Genomic DNA, 19,397 nt, shown 5'->3' with positions numbered 1-19,397 from the left:
ATAACAATCCATCTCGCGTCTGCACACCAGCTGATTTCAATCCTCCATCCCCATGCTGACGTGCTTTTGGGGCGTTTGTCATCCTTTGGCTTCCACTCCACCACGAGTCTCAATAAGCCCCCTCTATTGTTGATGTATCCCGTCCAAGTGTACCATTATTTGTTAACATTCAACATGCTTCCTAACTAGCGTATGTTCTCCAAGCCACGTGTTTCTCTTCATGTCTCTCAGTGTGTCTTTTCAAGCACGCATCTCTCCATGCTTTGCACACTTTCCATCGCCGTTAGTACGCACATGTTTATTATACATACGTCATAGGCAGTACTATTCGCTAGATTCTACGTATACATCGTGCTAGACACATGGCACACCACGGGAAGGGGAGTAGCCATGGTGGGACCCCGGGGTCCCGAATAAACGGAAGTCAAAATTGTAATGAACCCATTTATTTTTGGCGATTCCGTCCCACCGCGCATATAAATGCTGCGACCCCCCCCCCCACCGGGATCATTCCGTTGCCGTGTCGTACAAGCGCAGCGAGGACGAATGCGCAGAAGACACAAAACTTTTAAACTTTCATTAGCGCATCGCGTAGAGCTCGTCGAGGGGAATAGATTGCCGTGTCGTTCGCCTTCAACAGACATAAAACGATGTCGCAACGCAGTTCATGCGAGAGCCGGGGGCTTATGGGACCCCGGGTCCCGCTACAAGGTTCATTTGCACAAAATGGTCAGACAGGGGGGCGGAGGGCACAGATGACCGTGAGAGGGGAGGGATGCTGCGACAGAAGTCCCCAAGGCGGGCAAAGTGGGCAAGGGCTCAAGATGAGCGGCAAGAAGATGGAGGGGGAGGACGGGGAGGAGAAGGAATAATCCAGGCCAAGATGTTGGGGATGAATGGGTGATGAGAGGGGAGGAAAGAGAAGGAGTGAGAAAGTAAGGAACAATTTGTAGTGAGCTGTACCGAGCAGGGTGTTTTCGTGGGAGGGGGGGGGGAGGGGGCAGAGAGGCGGTGGCCACATGTAAGTAGAGTGATTTACAGGAGGCTCTAACTGATTTGGAGGTGTAATGATGACTGCTGATTAGATCACAAACTGAAAGTCAACATGTCCTGCTCCGGTGAGTGTAGGGCATGGCTTATCGAAGCGAGTCGTGGAAATTACACATTCTCTTGGTGGAGGCCAATCTCTCTGCTGGGTGATGTTGACTGTCCAACAGTGTGCTCATTCTTGAAAAGGTGTTTGAGGTCCATGATTGGTGACCGGACGATGATGGCCATGACCATGTAGACAGAGGGAGCCAAACTTGTCATGAAGTGAAAAACCAATTTACCTTAACAAAGCAGCAAGTGTCACATTTGTGTGCGACTCCAACTCCGCACGTCACATTCATTTAAATTGTAATAAAAGTAATTTTATATATATAAATAAACAACATGACCTTTTGTTACTCGAGTAATTAATTTCTTCACTCGGTGAATAAATATACCATGAACAATTTGCAGTGTTCTGCATCAGCACTGACCCAGCACGATCAGCAAGCCGTGGTGACCTGCTGTGGTGGCATGGGGATTGTTTTTTTTATATCCCCTTGCTAAGTGAGCAAATAGGACGCCGACTGGAAATGCGTGGCTACCCATTGTATGCAAATCAGCATCTGTCAGGAGGCATTTTCATAGCCTAAAGCAGATCGCGACGCAGTACGCACCACCCACTAATAAGAACTGACTTCATCTTGCAGTGTATACCCCTCTGGTAAAGTAAAAAATAAATAAATTAAACCATTAGGCATAGACGCTTGATTATCAAGGGGTCACAGAGTGCGTGTGGAATTTTTTAGGCTGGGAAAACTTTCATCGGACATTTAATTTGAACCGTTGGAAATAAGTGAGAGCGATGAAACGAGACAGCAACATTCCTTACTTGTCGAGAAAAGCCTCAACCAGGGTCAGTCCTCTCTTAAACCATCTAGGTGGCTCCTCATTGGCAAAGAGAGTGGCTCACAATCGGAAGGATGCGAGTTCAAACAACTACTTCTTGGTATGGCTGTTGACTCAGCCCATCATCACTGCGGGGTCGTTAAAATAAGCAACCACTTAGTGGTGAAGAGCAGTTGTGCTTGAGAGAGACTCCTTCCTACCTGTCCACCATTGGCTCAGGGCCAATAGTGGACACCAGCTCAATTTTCATTTGAGAAAGAAACCACTTTGGCAATTCTTTTACTCTTTCCTTTCAAGGATGTTCCTGCATTGGATGTTTGACCAGTTTCTCAAATGGCAAGTTTGAATCATTCTTTTTATCTGCTCCAGTGTTTACCAGAACCATTGAAGAAGACACACTGCAGTAAAAGTCCCCCCCCCCCCGACACACTCCACCACCCCTTCTCCTTTAGAAAGGGGGGAGGGGGGGGTTCAATTGATTACCTGTGGCTTAACATTCAAATCAATAAATGCACCGAGTATCGATGAAGCAAATCGGCTGCGTGTGGCAACGCACCCTCCAGCATGAGGATGGAGAAGTCCTGGGCTGTGTCTCCCCCCTCGCCCCGCGCCACACACTGGTACGTCCCACCGTCACTCCTGCCGGCCGCGTGCACTGACAGCCGCTCGCCCTGGGCCCCCGAGACGCTCGCCGTAGGGGTCGGCGGGTCGCCGTTGTGGAACCACGTGACCATGCCGTCGCCCGCCGCTCCGGACACCTCGCAGGAGAACTCCGCCGTGCCGCTCAGCGTGGTCTTGAGGCGGTGTGGATCCACCCTCACCACCACGGGGGCTAAAGCGGCGAACGTGCAAAAAAAAAAAACGGGAGGTGCAAAGGTCGGTGGCCCGTAACGTGAACGTAAAAAAAAAACTCTTTGAATATCATCCAAAACGAATGTTTGACGAATGATAAATTCGCGCGCAGTTTACGAAAAGCCTTCAACTCATGTTGATGAAGTCCCATGAGCCTAGACGACAACAACAAATTGCCTTTTTTATTTACTATATTTTGCTGTTATATTGTTATGGAGGGAGCTCTGTGATGGTCAAATTCTGGGTTAAAGAAAAAATACTTTTGTGATCACTTAGATAGCCGAGTGGTATTAACTAATCCTTTAACTTTTTAATATTTTTTATTTAACTATTTTTATTTTAGCAGATAAGGCCAACTGAGCTATATAACTATTTTTCAAAAGCGACCTGGCCACAAATGATATTTCAATGAAGTGGCTTATCACGTGGACATGTAAAGCAGCCAAATACTCTTAAACGCGTGTTTATGAACACGGAGGAACAAAACCGGAGGCCCTGGAGAAAAATCCACATGACCACGGGGAGAACATGCAAACTCCAAATATACAGGCATGAGGATCGCGATCGAACCAACGCAGTCCTGTATACCAGGCGAGGTAGTTAACATCCCACCACCGTGGCGCCCTGTGGTTTAGCAGTGATGTGACTCAAACCCCAATCTTTGAATGGCATTAGATACCATCAAAATAATGAAATTATTAATAATTTCTACAGCAATTCCAACAGGAGGCAATTATGAGCCAGTATCTTCACTCATTGAATAAAAGTGGTTCATAATACAATCGGTATGTCATTAGATTGCTCACCATATGAATGGTTTATGTTGGCAATGATACGGACAATAAAAAAGCATGATGGTTTTATATTGTATGATTAATAATTCACAATAATTGTTATGATTGACGATACAATACAATATAACACAATTTGGATTTGAGACCACATGTCAAAATAATGCAATTTAGGGTGGGTTTGGGCGTGGGCATGCATACCGTGGCCATCCATGACGGTTTATAATGATGATGATGATTCCGGTGCTGATGATAATGCCAATGCTGGAGATAATGTCACTGCTGCTGATGATCCTGCTGATGATGCTGCTGCTGCTGCTGCTGATAACGATGTGGCTAATGATGGTGATGCTACTGCCACTGAGGATGAAGATGCTGATAACGATGCTGCTAAGGACGATGATCATGCTGCCACTGATGATAAAGATCCTGCTGTGTCGGTGCGCAATAATTTATTTATTTTTAAATACACCGTTTAAAAATAAATAAATTAATGCAAACCGACACACCTGATGACGACCGTTTGTGTTATGGTCGAAACGTCGTGAGAATTTTTATTGTTTTATATATTTTATTATTTTATTGTTTCCCTTCAACGTGACTTTACCGAAAGATCCTGCTGTTGATGATTCTGCCAATGATGCTGACGATGCTGCCGCTGATGATTATGACGACGCTGATAACGATTCTGCCGATGACGCCGACGGCGCTACACGGCAACGATCTCACTCATCCGCACTTAATCCGGCGAGCGGGTGGGGGGGTGGGTGGTGGGGGTGGGGGAACCCTTCACCTTTGATGGTGAGCCTCCCGCTGACGGCCGCCACCCCGAAGCTGTTCCACACCTCGCAGACGTAGGCCCCCGAGTCCTCCACCGTCGTGTCGGTGATGACGAGGCCCGAGCCACCCGCGCCCCGCCGCCGGTCGGGAGGCAGCGGCACGCCGTCGCGGAGCCAGCGGGAGCGTGGCGCCGGGTGGCCCGCGGCCGTGCACGCCAGTTCGGAGCGCGAACCCGACGCCGCCACCACGTGCGACGAGAAGCCGTCCAGAATCGACGGCGCGGAGTTCACCAACTCTGGCGGCGAAGAGGGGAACGGCGAGCGGGCAGGTTTTTGGCCCGGCGTCGCGTTGCCGGTAAAACGACGCCGGCCGCAGCGACGATGGGCTGTCCTTTGGACAAACTACGATCTGAAGCTAAACAATATTTATCTGAACAGGTAAGGTCCACTGAGCTATGTAGCTCTTTTTTCAGAAGCAACCTGGCCACAATTGATAGGTCAACGAAATGGGTTATCACGCGCAAATTTATAGCAGCAAAATAATTTAAACGCACGTTGATTCTAAATATGTAGGGGGAAAACCAGAGGACCCAGAGAAACATCCATGCCACCACGGGGAGAACGTATAAACTCCACATATACAGGCGCCAGGGTCGGGATCAAACTCACGAACTCCTGTATATCAGGCGAGGTAGTTAACATCTCACCACCGTGGCGCCCAGCCACTGTTGTCAATGCACTGTTGGATGAGGGCATACGTCCCTATGGATGCCCTCATTATGGGGGTTATTTCACCATACTTCTTAAAAGTGGTCAGTGTGGGTTGGTTGAAGGTAGGGAGCATAGACAATGGAGTACAGTATAGTCCAACAATGAATGTTGCTCCACTGCCCTCTGCTGACGTCATAGGCCCACAGTGAACAATTAGATATCTCAAATTGTTGAAAAATGTTTTGCACGTGTAGGTGAAATTGTGGATGTACAGTTAAGTACAAATGTGTGCAAAATTAAACAAAAATGCATGAATCATTAACACCGCCTTATAACAGAATAAGTATAATATGATGTTGATTAAAATGTCCTTTCTTCAGAGACCAATATCATCCATAATAGAGGTTTTTGGGTTAGATCGCGTAAATATATAAATGTGTCGTTAAAACCACTACCACCCGACACAGCCAACTAGTAAGGTTTGTCATGTAAACAAAATATGCCAATTCGTTACTAGTACAGCACACCAGTGTGTTGAGTAAAACCACAACATTTACAATTCGTGTAAGACGTTCTGCCGTTAATTACAACCAGTATCATCAGGCGACAGCCAGTGTTGCGGAGAAATCCTCCTCCTGTTTCGGTCTTAAATAGAGGGATAAATGTGATGTCCATTTTTCTTTAGACATAACGTCTCTGTAGACGATCTCCACGACCCATCTTATTCACCATCTGCCCTCTCATTCTAAACGCTCGCAACTTCTCAAGTTTTGTCAATTTTCATTCATCTCCACTCTCATGGATAGCCTCATTTAATCTATCACCTTTCACATCACACCCCCCCCCCCTCCGCCACCTCTACACGATTGTTCAAGGAAGTGCTGATGAAGAGCTCACGTTAATCAAGCCTTCCAAGGCCATGCAATTCTCCACGATGGCAGCGTGTATCCCCCACACGTCCGTGACCCCCACCATGAACGGCTAATCACAGTTATAAATAGGGAAATGTTCAAATATGAATGTTGGCAAACTGAGATTCACCTGAGGAGTACATCATCACTCGCGAGGATAATGTAATATCCACATGCATGCGGTTTTTTTTGTGTTGCCTAGAGGTAATTAGTAAGAACGGTGCCGTAACAGGCCAATAAAATACCGTGACATAATGACCTTCAACGCAGGATAAATAGGGGGTACACGTTTACATATGTATTAGAAATGCATAATTCTAACGACTAAAACTACTCCACGAACATATAATTCTGTGGTGGGTTTTTTTTGCCTTGAACGTTTGAATTCTCAGGTGCCCGTTTGTTTTTTTCATTTTGAATCTTGTTTCTAGTGAATAAAAAAAACGTACTGTGAGATGTAATAACATAATCATTTTAACCTAAGAATATAGAAATAAATGATCAAATGTTCCAATTATTACCTAGTAAATCATAATTACTCCATAATTTGAAGTGTATTTTAATTAAAAAAATATTAATCTTACATCTCAGTAATTAAATGCGAGGATAATTAAAGTGCTTACACTGTGAGCAATGCACATATTCATATTTGGTAATTCTGAGACTACACAGTATTTCATAAATTAGTGTTTCTACCGAGATAATTATCCACCTCAGATTCACTTCCAGTCAAGTGATAACACTTTTATAACAGCATGCATTAATACATGCAAAGGAGTTTGAAATATACCCACAGCACGAATACACAATCAACATGAAAGATATTTTCTTGTAGTAGACTTTAGAGAGTATTATTTATATAATAAGCGGAGCAATGAGCAATGCAAACCACGACATATCTGGTTAACTTTACACAGACAGATGAATGGGTGGGGTCATTAGATCTTTTAGCTGAATGGACAAAACAGAGAGAATGCCTACGGATGGGATGGATGAGAATGGAGAGATTCAAAATATGATGTGAGCATGTGGATGGATTAATGGAGTGATGAGCAAAGTAACCACGACATATCTGAAATCTGGTTAACTTCACACAGACAGATGAATGTATGCATCGTTAGCTGCTTTAGCTGAACAGACAAAACAGAGAGAATGCCTGCGGATGGGATGGACGGGAACGGAGAGATTAAACAGATGATGTGCACGCGTGGATGGATGCCGCAGGTTGCCATAGGGGTGGCACGAGCCGGCTTCTGGTACCAGTGACGGTCAGCCTGCCGCTGTTGCTCTGCCGTGTCTCGCTCGTGTAGCGGTGGCGGGTGGAGCAGCGATAGCTAGAGAGGCCATCCTCCGTCTGCACGTCCGACACGTAGAGCGCTCCCGTGGACGAGATGCGGTAGCGGTCTCCTGCGGGGGCGGCAGACAGCGTGGACACACGGCGCGCGCCCTTTGAGTTGCACTCTCCCCACCACCACCTCCGCAAAGACCACATACTCCCAGAAGAAATACCGGCCTGAATGTCTCGAGTAGCCTGCAGCACCTTCAAGAGGGGGACACTTCCACCAACTAGTACCTTTTCCGGTCATCCTCGCAGCAGCGACTTTTTGGCTGGCCACCGAACAAAGGCGGTCACCGCATCGCGCGCTTTCAGATGGGCTTCTGTGGCCGCCTGGGACTCGCTTCCTTCCGAAATTGGGAAGCCACTGGAGCTATGCACTTTGAAATATAGATTAAAAACTAATTTCTCTAGAACTGCTTTTTGTGTTGAGTTTGTCGTTCTTCCCCCACACCTCCGATTAGCGCAGTTGGTCACATACGGTGCGACATGCATACAGTACATGCATACGCTTGTTTAGCCCTTTCCCATTCCGATGACATACGAAAGGGTTAGCGCACTCGCCCCACCTCTGCAAGACCGCATCCCCAGAAGAAATAGCTGCGTAAAAGTCGTCAGCAACCTGCAGCACCTTCAGAGCAGGACACTTCCACTTACTAGCAACCTGGCGGCACGTGCACTTCAACATCGCTGTGTCTCTTTCAGTGAAGACTTCGTGATCGTTTCATGTACTGAAGCGCGTGCCACGTGCGTCATGCATTGCGCGGCCATTTCCAGACACGAATGCGGCAATGGTCGAGCCCCGCCATTTGTGTCCCGCATCTCCCCGTTGAACCCAGTCAAAATAAGAAGCGTGTAACGTGTGCATGTTAGACAGACCTGATAAGGGGGAAGATTTGTTTTGTAAATATATAAACTTTCATAGCACACTACACTGTCAGGTGTTTATGCCCACGCATGAGGAGGGTCATTTCAATCATGGACAGAGCTACGTTGGGAGGCCATGATCGCTGACATCTTTGAGAAAAGATACGGGAAATCGATGTTTGCCGGGATATATAGGAGACAAGTGAAATGTGTAAGCGCGTATGTTTTTTTTATTAGACTATACCTCTTATATAAGCGGACGCATGTCAATATGAATCTCCATTTACTACTATGATGAGCCAATAATGTCTGTATGTCCCGCGCGTAATGTCACTCCACGTCGGCCAGCCCTCCGCATTAATACTCATGAACAGGTGACGTCCTCCACTCCACATCCAACAGCCACCCACATTAATAATCATGAAGAGGTGAAGTCTTCAAAATGGACACCACCCCCTCCATTCATCATAATTAGCGGGTGACGTCACTCCACGTGGGGGGGGGGCAGGCGCCTCCTCCCCCCTTCTCAGCGTCAACTTACAACCCTCACTACGAAGGCAGAACCCTCACGTCACACGATCTTCGTAACGCTGTTGAGACATAAATGTAAAAAGGACGTCGTGATGAACAAGGGATCATAACCTTAAAATGAAATAAGTCTGTGTCACCGCGCCCTTACAAACTGCACACGAATTCATGCAATGAATATCACCTCGCGGTCTGCTTTTCGCTTGCGAGTTTCAGATTTACTGCAATACACTCGTCCTTGGACGGGCAAAAGGCTATTGTATAATATTTTAGAATTGTATCTTTTTTTATATCCAGTTTGATTAAACTAAAGTACAGTATTTTCTTCAAGAATCAATATGATATTGTAAAAAAGTATAAAAGAGAGACAAGCTAAGTTTAAGAAATACAGATCCATTACCCTCCTGTCTTATGTATGTAAGTTGCTCACTGAGTCGACCTAGGGAAGGCCCAGGACTGGTTCAGATAATCGTCACTGGTGTTGGCCGTGAGCGGGAATAGAACTCGTGTAGCCGGGTTTGTAGTGCAGCGAGCTAACCGCTACACCACCGCTCCCCATGCACACAAACTCAAATTGGTATATTTTTTTTTAAACCCATTGACCAAAAAAAGTTGTACGATGAGTGGCTTAGCTGTTCCAATCACTCAGATTTTATGTTGCTAATGTTATCGTGTGCTCACAATATTAATTCAGCTTTCGTACATTTACATTTGGGTATCTTGTGCTTGCAAAATTAATGTTGTGCATACTCAAGAGAATGTTTTAATTAAAACACAAACGGGTCAATTACATTGTAAATTAGCACATACCTTAAAGGCACATTTACAAAAATTGTTTCAGCAACAAATAAAAACTCATTATTTCAAATCATATCTTGCTGTTTAATTAACACTGGTATGTATGCATGCATTCATAACATAACTTTCCTGTCCTTCAGGCTGTGATTTCTCAAAAGTGTAATTAATATTTGGTTGTAACAAGAAAAATAAAATACAAGTAAAATTAATTGCACTATTTCATGTACGAAATAATGAATTGAATATCCACGGTGTGTTTAAAATGTGACTGGAGAAACGATAATTTCACGTGAACTTTCTTAGCAATTTTATATTGCTTCACATTTGAAATGTGAATCACAAAATTGTAAATTAGAGTTGTGCAAATTTAATAAAATAATCTGTTGTGTATATATTATTAGCTCTTTCCGTAAAGTCACGTTGAAGGGAAACAATGAAATAATAAAATATATAAAACAATAAAAATTCTCACGACGTTTCGACCATAACGCAAACGGTCATCATCAGGTGACCGTTTGCACCATACGTAGCTAACCGTGCTAATTGGAGGCACGAGAGATAGGCAAACTAAACACAAAAAGCATTTAAAAAGAAATTAGTTTTCAATCTAGGTGATTTAACAGTCCAGAGCTACAATGGCTTCCCAATATCGGAAGGAAGTGCATTCCAGACGGCTGCATAAGCGCAAAATAACTGCAGTTATGAACATAAAACCAGACAGAAATGGGCAGAACATTTCAATTATGGAACAGGATATATATTTCCAGTAACACATTGGATACACTTTTTTTTTACAGAACAGTGCTGTCACCACAGAAACAATTTCCAAACGATTCTCAGTCGTCTCTACATTTTCACAATTCTAATTAATTTATCTTCGCTGTGCTATGAGCACAAAAGACGAGAACTGTGGTTCAATTCCAAATTAATCAACGCATTTCGACCATGTTGTATGATGTAACTCATCGGTTACAGTGAAGTTAGTCCCTCAATGCGCTTGCACAGTTGTCACGTGTAAGGAAATATAATTATTGTACTCATGAAGGTTAGACAAATTGTACGCTTGCAACGTGAAGTGTGTGAAAATCATTCACATCAATTAACAGCATACACATTTTTACAATAGCTGGAATATTAATATATACCAGATTTTTTTTTTAGTGCTGAGTACAAATGATGAAATTCCAAAAATCACTATAAAAATTAAAATGTATATTTCATTAACATGAGGACAATGTCAAGAACACTAGGCTTAATATAAGCTGACCTGTATGTATTAATTCTATGCACTGGTGGAGCCAGTGGAGGGGGGGGGCACGTGCCCCCCCAATGATCCGATCGAAATCCCTAATTTCGATCGGATCATTGGGGTTTATTAGTAGTAATTCGGTATTTTGCGACCCCCACTGCCACTGTGTAGCATATTATGACGTGCCAGGGACTCTATGAGATGATAGGACAATAGTCTAAGTCCATAAATGGCAGTTATAAGTGACCCACATAATTGTGCGCAGTTGCCTATACAGAGTCCACGACTTCCCTGAATGCATACCTTCAGCGAGCGCGATGCCGATCACACACGGTTCGAATTCGATCCTTGATCGATGGCTGCGTCATCGCAGCACACGCGTCTAATAAAAAGCAAGGGACGAGTCCTTACCAACAACTATTATTTTTCATTGCTGGAGGGGTTGCCCCCCCCCCCCCACCTGAAAATCCTGGCTACGCCATTGATTCTATGTGTTAGACCACGGAGCAAACATCAGCAGTACCACTACCAATGAAACTGCAGGTGCAGAACTATTTGAATACTAACTGCATACTTAATTATTTATATATTTGACCAGGTAAGGCCCACTGAGCTATTTTAAAAAAAAAACCGACCTGGCCACAAATGATAGCTCAACGAAGTGGCTTATCAAGTGGATTTTTTTTATAGCAGCTAAATATTATATAAAAAAAACATGTTGATTATAAATGTGGAGGGAAAATCCGGAGGACCCGGAAGAAAAATCCATGAGACCATGGGGAGAACGTGTAAGCAAATATACAAGCGTCAGGGTTGTGATCAAACCACCCACGATCTCCTGTATACAAGGCGAGAAAGTTAACATCTCGCCACTGTGGCGCCCCAAGATAGCAAAACTGCCCAAGAATGTGCCATTCGCAAGCAGACCTCGATGAGTAATGTATTATGAAGAGACTGGGTCATATTAAGAAAAGAGACCAAAGGTGTTGAAGAGCAGATTGACCACATGTAAACATAGCTTTTTTTATTTTATTGTTTCAGCAATAGAGACAGCATCATTTATATTTCCCCTCAGTTTTCTCTTGCTCTGCCTTAACAGGTTTAAAAGTTAAGGAACGACTAATCGTCATTCAATAAATTATCCAATGCTTAAGGAGGAAACATTTCCCCCAAAATGATTTCGAAATGAGTAATTCATATTTTTTTTTCAAACTGCTAATAGCATATTAGTCTTTTCAGGGTTATTCCTAGCCTACGGGTCATGAACTAGCAGATAACACAAAACGTTGGATTTTGACGGAGTCAATTTAGCATGCCATGCATTAAAACTGTATAATTTCTCCAAGTTTGAATGCCTTTACATACCACATTAAATTAACTGACCAATCACGGGCTTCACACAAAGTTATGACATTTGGAATTCAATAGAAAATATTATGGCTGTCAGCGATACCTCCCATCACTAAATGTGTGGCCTAGACAAATAATTACCATTAGCACGTTCGTCAAAGTTGGTAAAGGTGCAGTCCTGTAATTGCGTGCTCAGGCCACTGCTGGCAGAAGGGACTCTACAAGAGGGAGGCTTTACAGAAGGGCTCGAGAGGGTTTTAGGCCTGCTCTTCCATGCTGGCCAGCCGCCTTGCAAGAGATGGGGGTGCTCGTACGTATCCCGCCACACGCAAACATGCCAAACGACTAGCTGTGATTGTACCCATTTATACTTCTGGGTGGGCAGAGATTTAGGGGTTTTAATAAACTTGTACCGTTGTTTAAATTGCCACACCAGGAGATCAACTTTAAACACTGGCGACCTCTGGAAAGCTTGGTCCAGCATGCCGACTGTTACACGATGGCAGCTTCCCAAGTGTGTGAGTAACGTCGTTGATGTGTGACTGACGACCCAAATAAAACAGTTTTCAGTTTCATTTATTTGGTATAGCCCTGTGAGCCATTCGGCGCTTGAATCGGGTGCAACCACAACAAACAAAAAACATGAACAAGAAACCATCTTAAAGTGACTATGTGACTGTGCAAACAGAAAAATCCAAGAAAAAACAGCAAAATATTCCTGAAAAAGCACCATACACCAACGCTGTGTGCAAAAATCCCAGTGGGATGCAAGTCAATCAACAACAACAACCACAAGACAACTTAGATTAAGGTCATCAGTCTAGCTCCGTACTACAACAAACAAACATGGCCAAACCAAAAAAACGTTTTCGACATCACCAACATAAAGGCATAAAAAGCAATGTACATTACAATGAAATGCGATGGTAACACCACATCCAAATTGACACGGTTGGCTACGTACAGTGTGACAGAAGTTTAACATACATGCATACCAGAAACGGAGTGAAGCAGAGCAAATACTGTACAGTAGAGGACTGGGTTAGTACGTCGTGTGGAATAGGCTCGTGTTCAGAGCAAGCATCGTCTAAACTTACAGATAGCAAGAGGGGAAACAGGACAGGACCTGCTGCGAGCATCAAACGATGCTCGCAGCAATTCCAAAGAAAGTATCCAATTGTGGATGAGCGCAGGAATGCAAAAAACAAAATAAGGCAGAATTGCGTTTGATTCTCCCAACACGTACAGCATACTGTGGCCTTAAAAAATCACTTTCCCCACCACTCCTCCCACTCAGAAGCCTGAGTGGCAGAGGAATGGCGTGCATTTGGCACCTACAATGTTCGTATAACTCGTAGTGCAGCTGACATGGCTGTACAGATCAGGAGAGGAGTGTGAGAGTCTTATGAAATATGCATCTGGCTCAGGGCTATAGCTAGCTTTAATGGCTGCCTACTTTCCTCTCCTCCGCCACCTTTGGGGAGATTCATTACTTTGATTCATGATTCTTGTCTTTAACCAAAGAGGAAGAAGTCAAAGGCAATTTTCAAAATGCCAGGCACGGGAAAGGATTTTTCAGCAATTTTATTGCAACACTTTTACTGCTCGTTTTTCTTGTATTTTTCATCAAAGATATTCTGAATTTCTTGAAAAAGAACATAAATCACGGGTTCTTAACGTGTACAATTCGGAAACAAATACTTTCACACATTTAACATTTATGAAGCCTTTTTTTAATTGGATTCTAGGGATTTTTTTTCTTCCTGTGAAACCATTCTGGAAATAAATTATTAAAAATATATATATTTTCTGAAAAACCATTTCACTTTAGTAACATTCAACGAAATAAAATCTAAAATGCGTGCTGATAACATCTATTTTTATGTGTTTAAAATAAAATTGCCCTTTATGATCTACAAAGGTTGAAAGAAGGTGTAGAATTGTAATTTGCTGTAGTGGTAAATTAATATATAAAGAAACCATAATTGATAACCCTTGACTATGGAAAGATGTGTGTTATTATGTAGAAAGCATGTTCAATCATCAACAATAACTAGAGTATGCTTGAAAATACAGTTGCTGAAATTCTATACATAAGGCATATGCGATTGCATTTACGAAAGGAAAGAGACAAGAACTTTGAGGCAAGACTTGCCTCGATATTTCATTATACCCGAACCAATTCAAGTGAGGGCTTTACCTGCCCTTCTTTTGCTCAATGTAAAGGTCATTAATCCTTACCCAGTGTGAGTTGACCCATTGTGGATTGTTATTTTTTTACAAGAGCCAGATACATGTCTAGCAGAGAAGGCAATGCAAAACTACGCACTGGAACCATCTTGTATTTCCTATAGAGCTAAGCATTCTGGGAGACAACGAACAACCAGAATGGCACCATGGTGTAAAATGCTTATTTTAAGTCACACGGTTTAGTGAAATGTCGGTGGTGATTTGAAAACAGGGTTGTCCTAAACGCAGTGATTCTTAACCTGGGGTGCACGCTGCACTCCCTGTATGTGCGAGGTGCCCTTTCTGGGAGGGCGAGGAGACATGGCCAGATTTTATAGAAGGTAAAATAATCGAAACACTAATTAAGCACGGGCACGTAAGTACAACTACTTTGTTTCATCAAAGCTATGTATTGATTAATATTATTAAAATAATGACGATTGAGACAAACACGGACGCAAGGCTGCAGTAATGGTTAAGGCGCACTATCCCAATGGTTATACTGATGCAGAGTGACAAGCGTGTGTGATCCGCAGACCATGCTGAGATCACTGCTATATGGCCATTTTGTGATTGAGACTGATTTACATTAGATGTGAATGGGTTTCTATTTTTTTTATTTTGTTCATGGTCATAGCTGTAATGATACAAGTCCCTGTCCTTGGTGATGCAGGTGCCTGCTTTGTGGAGAGGCAGGTTTCATTTTATAATTCATAACTCTATCATGATAGACAATACCAACTCATTGAATCCTAACCTCTGTGCTGAAACACATATCACGAACCAAAAATATTCTCACACAACACTATAATATTTACACCCAGACAAAAAAATATTTCATTGTTTTTGCCTATTAAAAAGCTATTGCATACTTCCCACTGATTAATTTGCAACAATAGATGGACATCAGGGGAATATAGGTGCAGTTGAATGTAGCTACTGCGGGTTGAAGCATGCCATTATAATCTGACCTGTCTTAAGAACGCTTGTACATGTATATTTAATACATTACGTGAGTGTGTGTAGGGGCTACGGTGTGTACACGTGCGCGTGTATGTGAGTGCGCTAGTGCTTGGAGTAGGTAATGAGGTAAATTATTGACTTGAATGCAATGGCTTGTAGAAAGTACAATAACAGTGGATTATATTACTAAATCAATGGCCGCCGTATCATAAACCCTTTGTGAACTATGATGAAAACCGAGGTTAATAGTCCATGAACTCAGAATGTAAAGTAATATAATTTAACCTAATGCACATCCACCGTCGATGTCGAGGACTTGGGTTTGAAGAGAAATGGGAATGCCATATAACACAGAGAGCTGAACCACACAGGGGAATCGGAGTTACTACCCACATGCACACACACACCGGATGTGTTTGTTACCTCAAAGCCTCCCGTGATTAAATTTAAATTCCCTTTTTAAGAAACGCCTTTCTCAAAAAAACGACAGTAGCATTTCATTATAAATTAAGGGGTTCGTAAAACACTTCCGTAATATGATCTTGTTTTATTTTCTGAATTGTAACGCATTACCGGTTGTCTCAAAAGGTTTACTTGAATGATGCGGAACCAGATGAAAATTTCGACTTCCAAGTTACGGTCTGCACACACATTCTGCAATAATATATCAAATAAATGACATTCCTCCTCAACATTAATTACTGCCGAGCGTTCAAGGTACTGTGTTTTTTTGTCAAAAGCATTTGTCAATCATGGAGTCCGTTTAAAGATATATTTTTTTAAATGGCTCACTGTTAATTACGAACGTATGTTGTTGGATAATTACCAGCCTTGGAACGTATCCAGCCGTATCGTCTGACTGTTGAATGCAATCATAATGTCAAATTAATGCGATAATAATAAATCAAATAAAAACAAATGAAATGATGAATAAAAAAAACCACACAAACAAATTAGGAAATGAAAACTAAAATAAACGAAATGCATAAACTAAATATTCAGAGCAGCAGTTTCACCCTAAACATTTACACGTGAGTTTGCCATCACACGACGAAACAATCCTCGATATTCTTGCAGAAAAGAAAATAAACAAAAATGACTGCAGCTAATCATCATCATCATTATTATTATTTGACAACAATATTTTGCCACCAACGGCGACAGCATTTGTTGGCCATTACAAGGTGTGGTGAAATACAACACGTGAAACTCACGATCATTTCACAAGGTGTGGTGAAATACAACACGTGAAACTCACGATCATTTTACAAGGTGTGGTGAAATACAACACGTGAAACTCACGATCATTATACAAGGTGTGGTGAAATACAACACGTGAAACTCACGATCATTATACAAGGTGTGGTGAAATACAACACGTGAAACTCACGATCATTTTACAAGGTGTGGTGAAATACAACACGTGCAGCTCACGATCCTAACAAGGTGTGGTGAAATACAACACGTGAAACTCACGATCATTATACAAGGTGTGGTCAAATACAACACGTGAAACTCACGATCATTATACAAGGTGTGGTGAAATACAACACGTGAAACTCACGATCATTTTACAAGGTGTGGTGAAATACAACACGTGAAACTCACGATCATTTTACAAGGTGTGGTGAAATACAACGCGTGAAACTCACGATCATTATACAAGGTGTGGTGAAATACAACACGTGAAACTCACGATCATTTTACAAGGTGTGGTGAAATACAACACGTGAAACTCACGATCATTATACAAGTTGTGGTGAAATACAACGCGTGAAACTCACGATCATTATACAAGGTGTGGTGAAATACAACACGTGAAACTCACGATCATTTTACAAGGTGTGGTGAAATACAACACGTGCAGCTCACGATCCTAACAAGGTGTGGTGAAATACAACACGTGAAACTCACGATCATTATACAAGGTGTGGTCAAATACAACACGTGAAACTCACGATCATTTTACAAGGTGTGGTGAAATACAACACGTGAAACTCACGATCATTTTACAAGGTGTGGTGAAATACAACACGTGAAACTCACGATCATTTTACAAGGTGTGGTGAAATACAACACGTGAAACTCACGATCATTTCACAAGGTGTGGTGAAATACAACACGTGAAACTCACGATCCTAACAAGGTGTGGTGAAATACAACACGTGAAACTCACGATCATTATACAAGGCGTGGTCAAATGCAACACGTGAAACTCACGATCATTTTACAAGGTGTGGTGAAATACAACACGTGCAGCTCACGATCCTAACAAGGTGTGGTGAAATACAACACGTGAAACTCACGATCATTATACAAGGTGTGGTCAAATACAACACGTGAAACTCACGATCATTTTACAAGGTGTGGTGAAATACAACACGTGAAACTCACGATCATTTTACAAGGTGTGGTGAAATACAACACGTGAAACTCACGATCATTTTACAAGGTGTGGTGAAATACAACACGTGAAACTCACGATCCTAACAAGGTGTGGTGAAATACAACACGTGAAACTCACGATCATTATACAAGGCGTGGTCAAATGCAACACGTGAAACTCACGATCATTTTACAAGGTGTGGTGAAATACAACACGTGAAACTCACGATCATTTTACAAGGTGTGGTGAAATACAACACGTGAAACTCACGATCATTATACAAGATGTGGTGAAATACAACACGTGAAACTCACGATCATTTTACAAGGTGTGGTGAAATACAACACGTGAAACTCACGATCATTATACAGTGTGGTGAAATACAACACGTGAAACTCACGATCATTTCACAAGGTGTGGTGAAATACAACACGTGAAACTCACGATCATTTCACAAGGTGTGGTGAAATACAACACGTGCAGCTCACGATCATTATACAAGGTGTGGTGAAATACAACACGTGAAACTCACGATCATTTTACAAGGTGTGGTGAAATACAACACGTGAAACTCACGATCATTTCACAAGGTGTGGTGAAATACAACACGTGAAACTCACGATCATTTCACAAGGTGTGGTGAAATACAACACGTGAAACTCACGATCATTATACAAGGTGTGGTCAAATACAACACGTGAAACTCACGATCATTATACAAGGTGTGGTGAAATACAACACGTGAAACTCACGATCATTATACAAGGTGTGGTGAAATACAACACGTGAAACTCACGATCATTTTACAAGGTGTGGTGAAATACAACACGTGAAACTCACGATCATTTTACAAGGTGTGGTGAAATACAACACGTGAAACTCACGATCATTATACAAGGTGTGGTGAAATACAACACGTGAAACTCACGATCATTATACAAGGTGTGGTGAAATACAACACGTGAAACTCACGATCATTATACAAGGTGTGGTGAAATACAACACGTGCAGCTCACGATCAAACCGTTTTATTTGAAGGCACGCTGCGATTTTTGGTTTCTATGATGGGACTGTCGTGACTTGTCTGACGCTCGCCTATGCATTGCCAGTGCTGCAAAATATCAGGCAACAGGTCCAACAACGGCCTCACCCTCTTTGGTTCTTTCGGTAAAGTCACGTAGAATGAGAATAAAATAATAAATTGATAAAATAAAATAACGCAATAATATTCTTATTATTTTATTCTCATTCTACGTGACTTTACCGAAAGAACCAAAGAAGATGAATCCTTGCAGTCACGAAAGCTTTAAATCGAAACGGCCTCACCCTTTATATCACTGCGCGCTGCCCTGTGGTTATTGCTACCACCTGTGCACACGGCAAAACGCCTCTTATGAAACCCCAATATTATTTTATTGTTTCCCTTCAACGTGACTTTACCGAAAGAGCTAAGAATATGAATTGCTGCAGTCACGAAAGCTTTAAATCAAGATTTAACGCGGGAAGATTTGAAATCCCCTCTGCATTTCGTGCAGTAAAAAAAACGAGGTTAAGATGAAGCACCTTGCAATTACTTAATCAAAATCATAATTTGTATTTATACTGGAGGAATTCGATGAGCTACAAAGGTATTTTTCACGGATGTTCAGTTACGGTGGGTCAGAACGCTACAATAACAAACAATACATAATACCATAGGAGTGAAAAGT

General features: G+C 42.4%; 1 protein-coding gene across 2 annotated transcripts in view; it reads right to left on the bottom strand.

Moving 5' to 3' along the window:
* Positions 1-19,397, bottom strand: part of LOC116948137 (cell adhesion molecule DSCAM-like) — a 175,352-nt gene that overhangs the window by 79,558 nt on the left and 76,397 nt on the right. For both annotated transcript variants that reach the window (XM_076071264.1, XM_076071263.1), the window contains exons 4-6: positions 7,243-7,389; positions 4,375-4,656; positions 2,495-2,770 (exon numbers count right to left, since the gene is read on the bottom strand). In XM_076071264.1, coding sequence (XP_075927379.1) covers positions 2,495-2,770; positions 4,375-4,656; positions 7,243-7,389 — 705 coding nt within the window. The remainder of the gene's footprint in view (positions 1-2,494; positions 2,771-4,374; positions 4,657-7,242; positions 7,390-19,397) is intronic.

The sequence above is a fragment of the Petromyzon marinus genome, chromosome 32 (assembly GCF_048934315.1).
Source record: "Petromyzon marinus isolate PM22_M1 ecotype Great Lakes invasive population chromosome 32, UKy_Petmar_22M1.pri1.0, whole genome shotgun sequence".
Lineage (NCBI taxonomy): Eukaryota > Metazoa > Chordata > Hyperoartia > Petromyzontiformes > Petromyzontidae > Petromyzon > Petromyzon marinus.
This window is presented reverse-complemented; position numbering and strand designations above follow the sequence as displayed.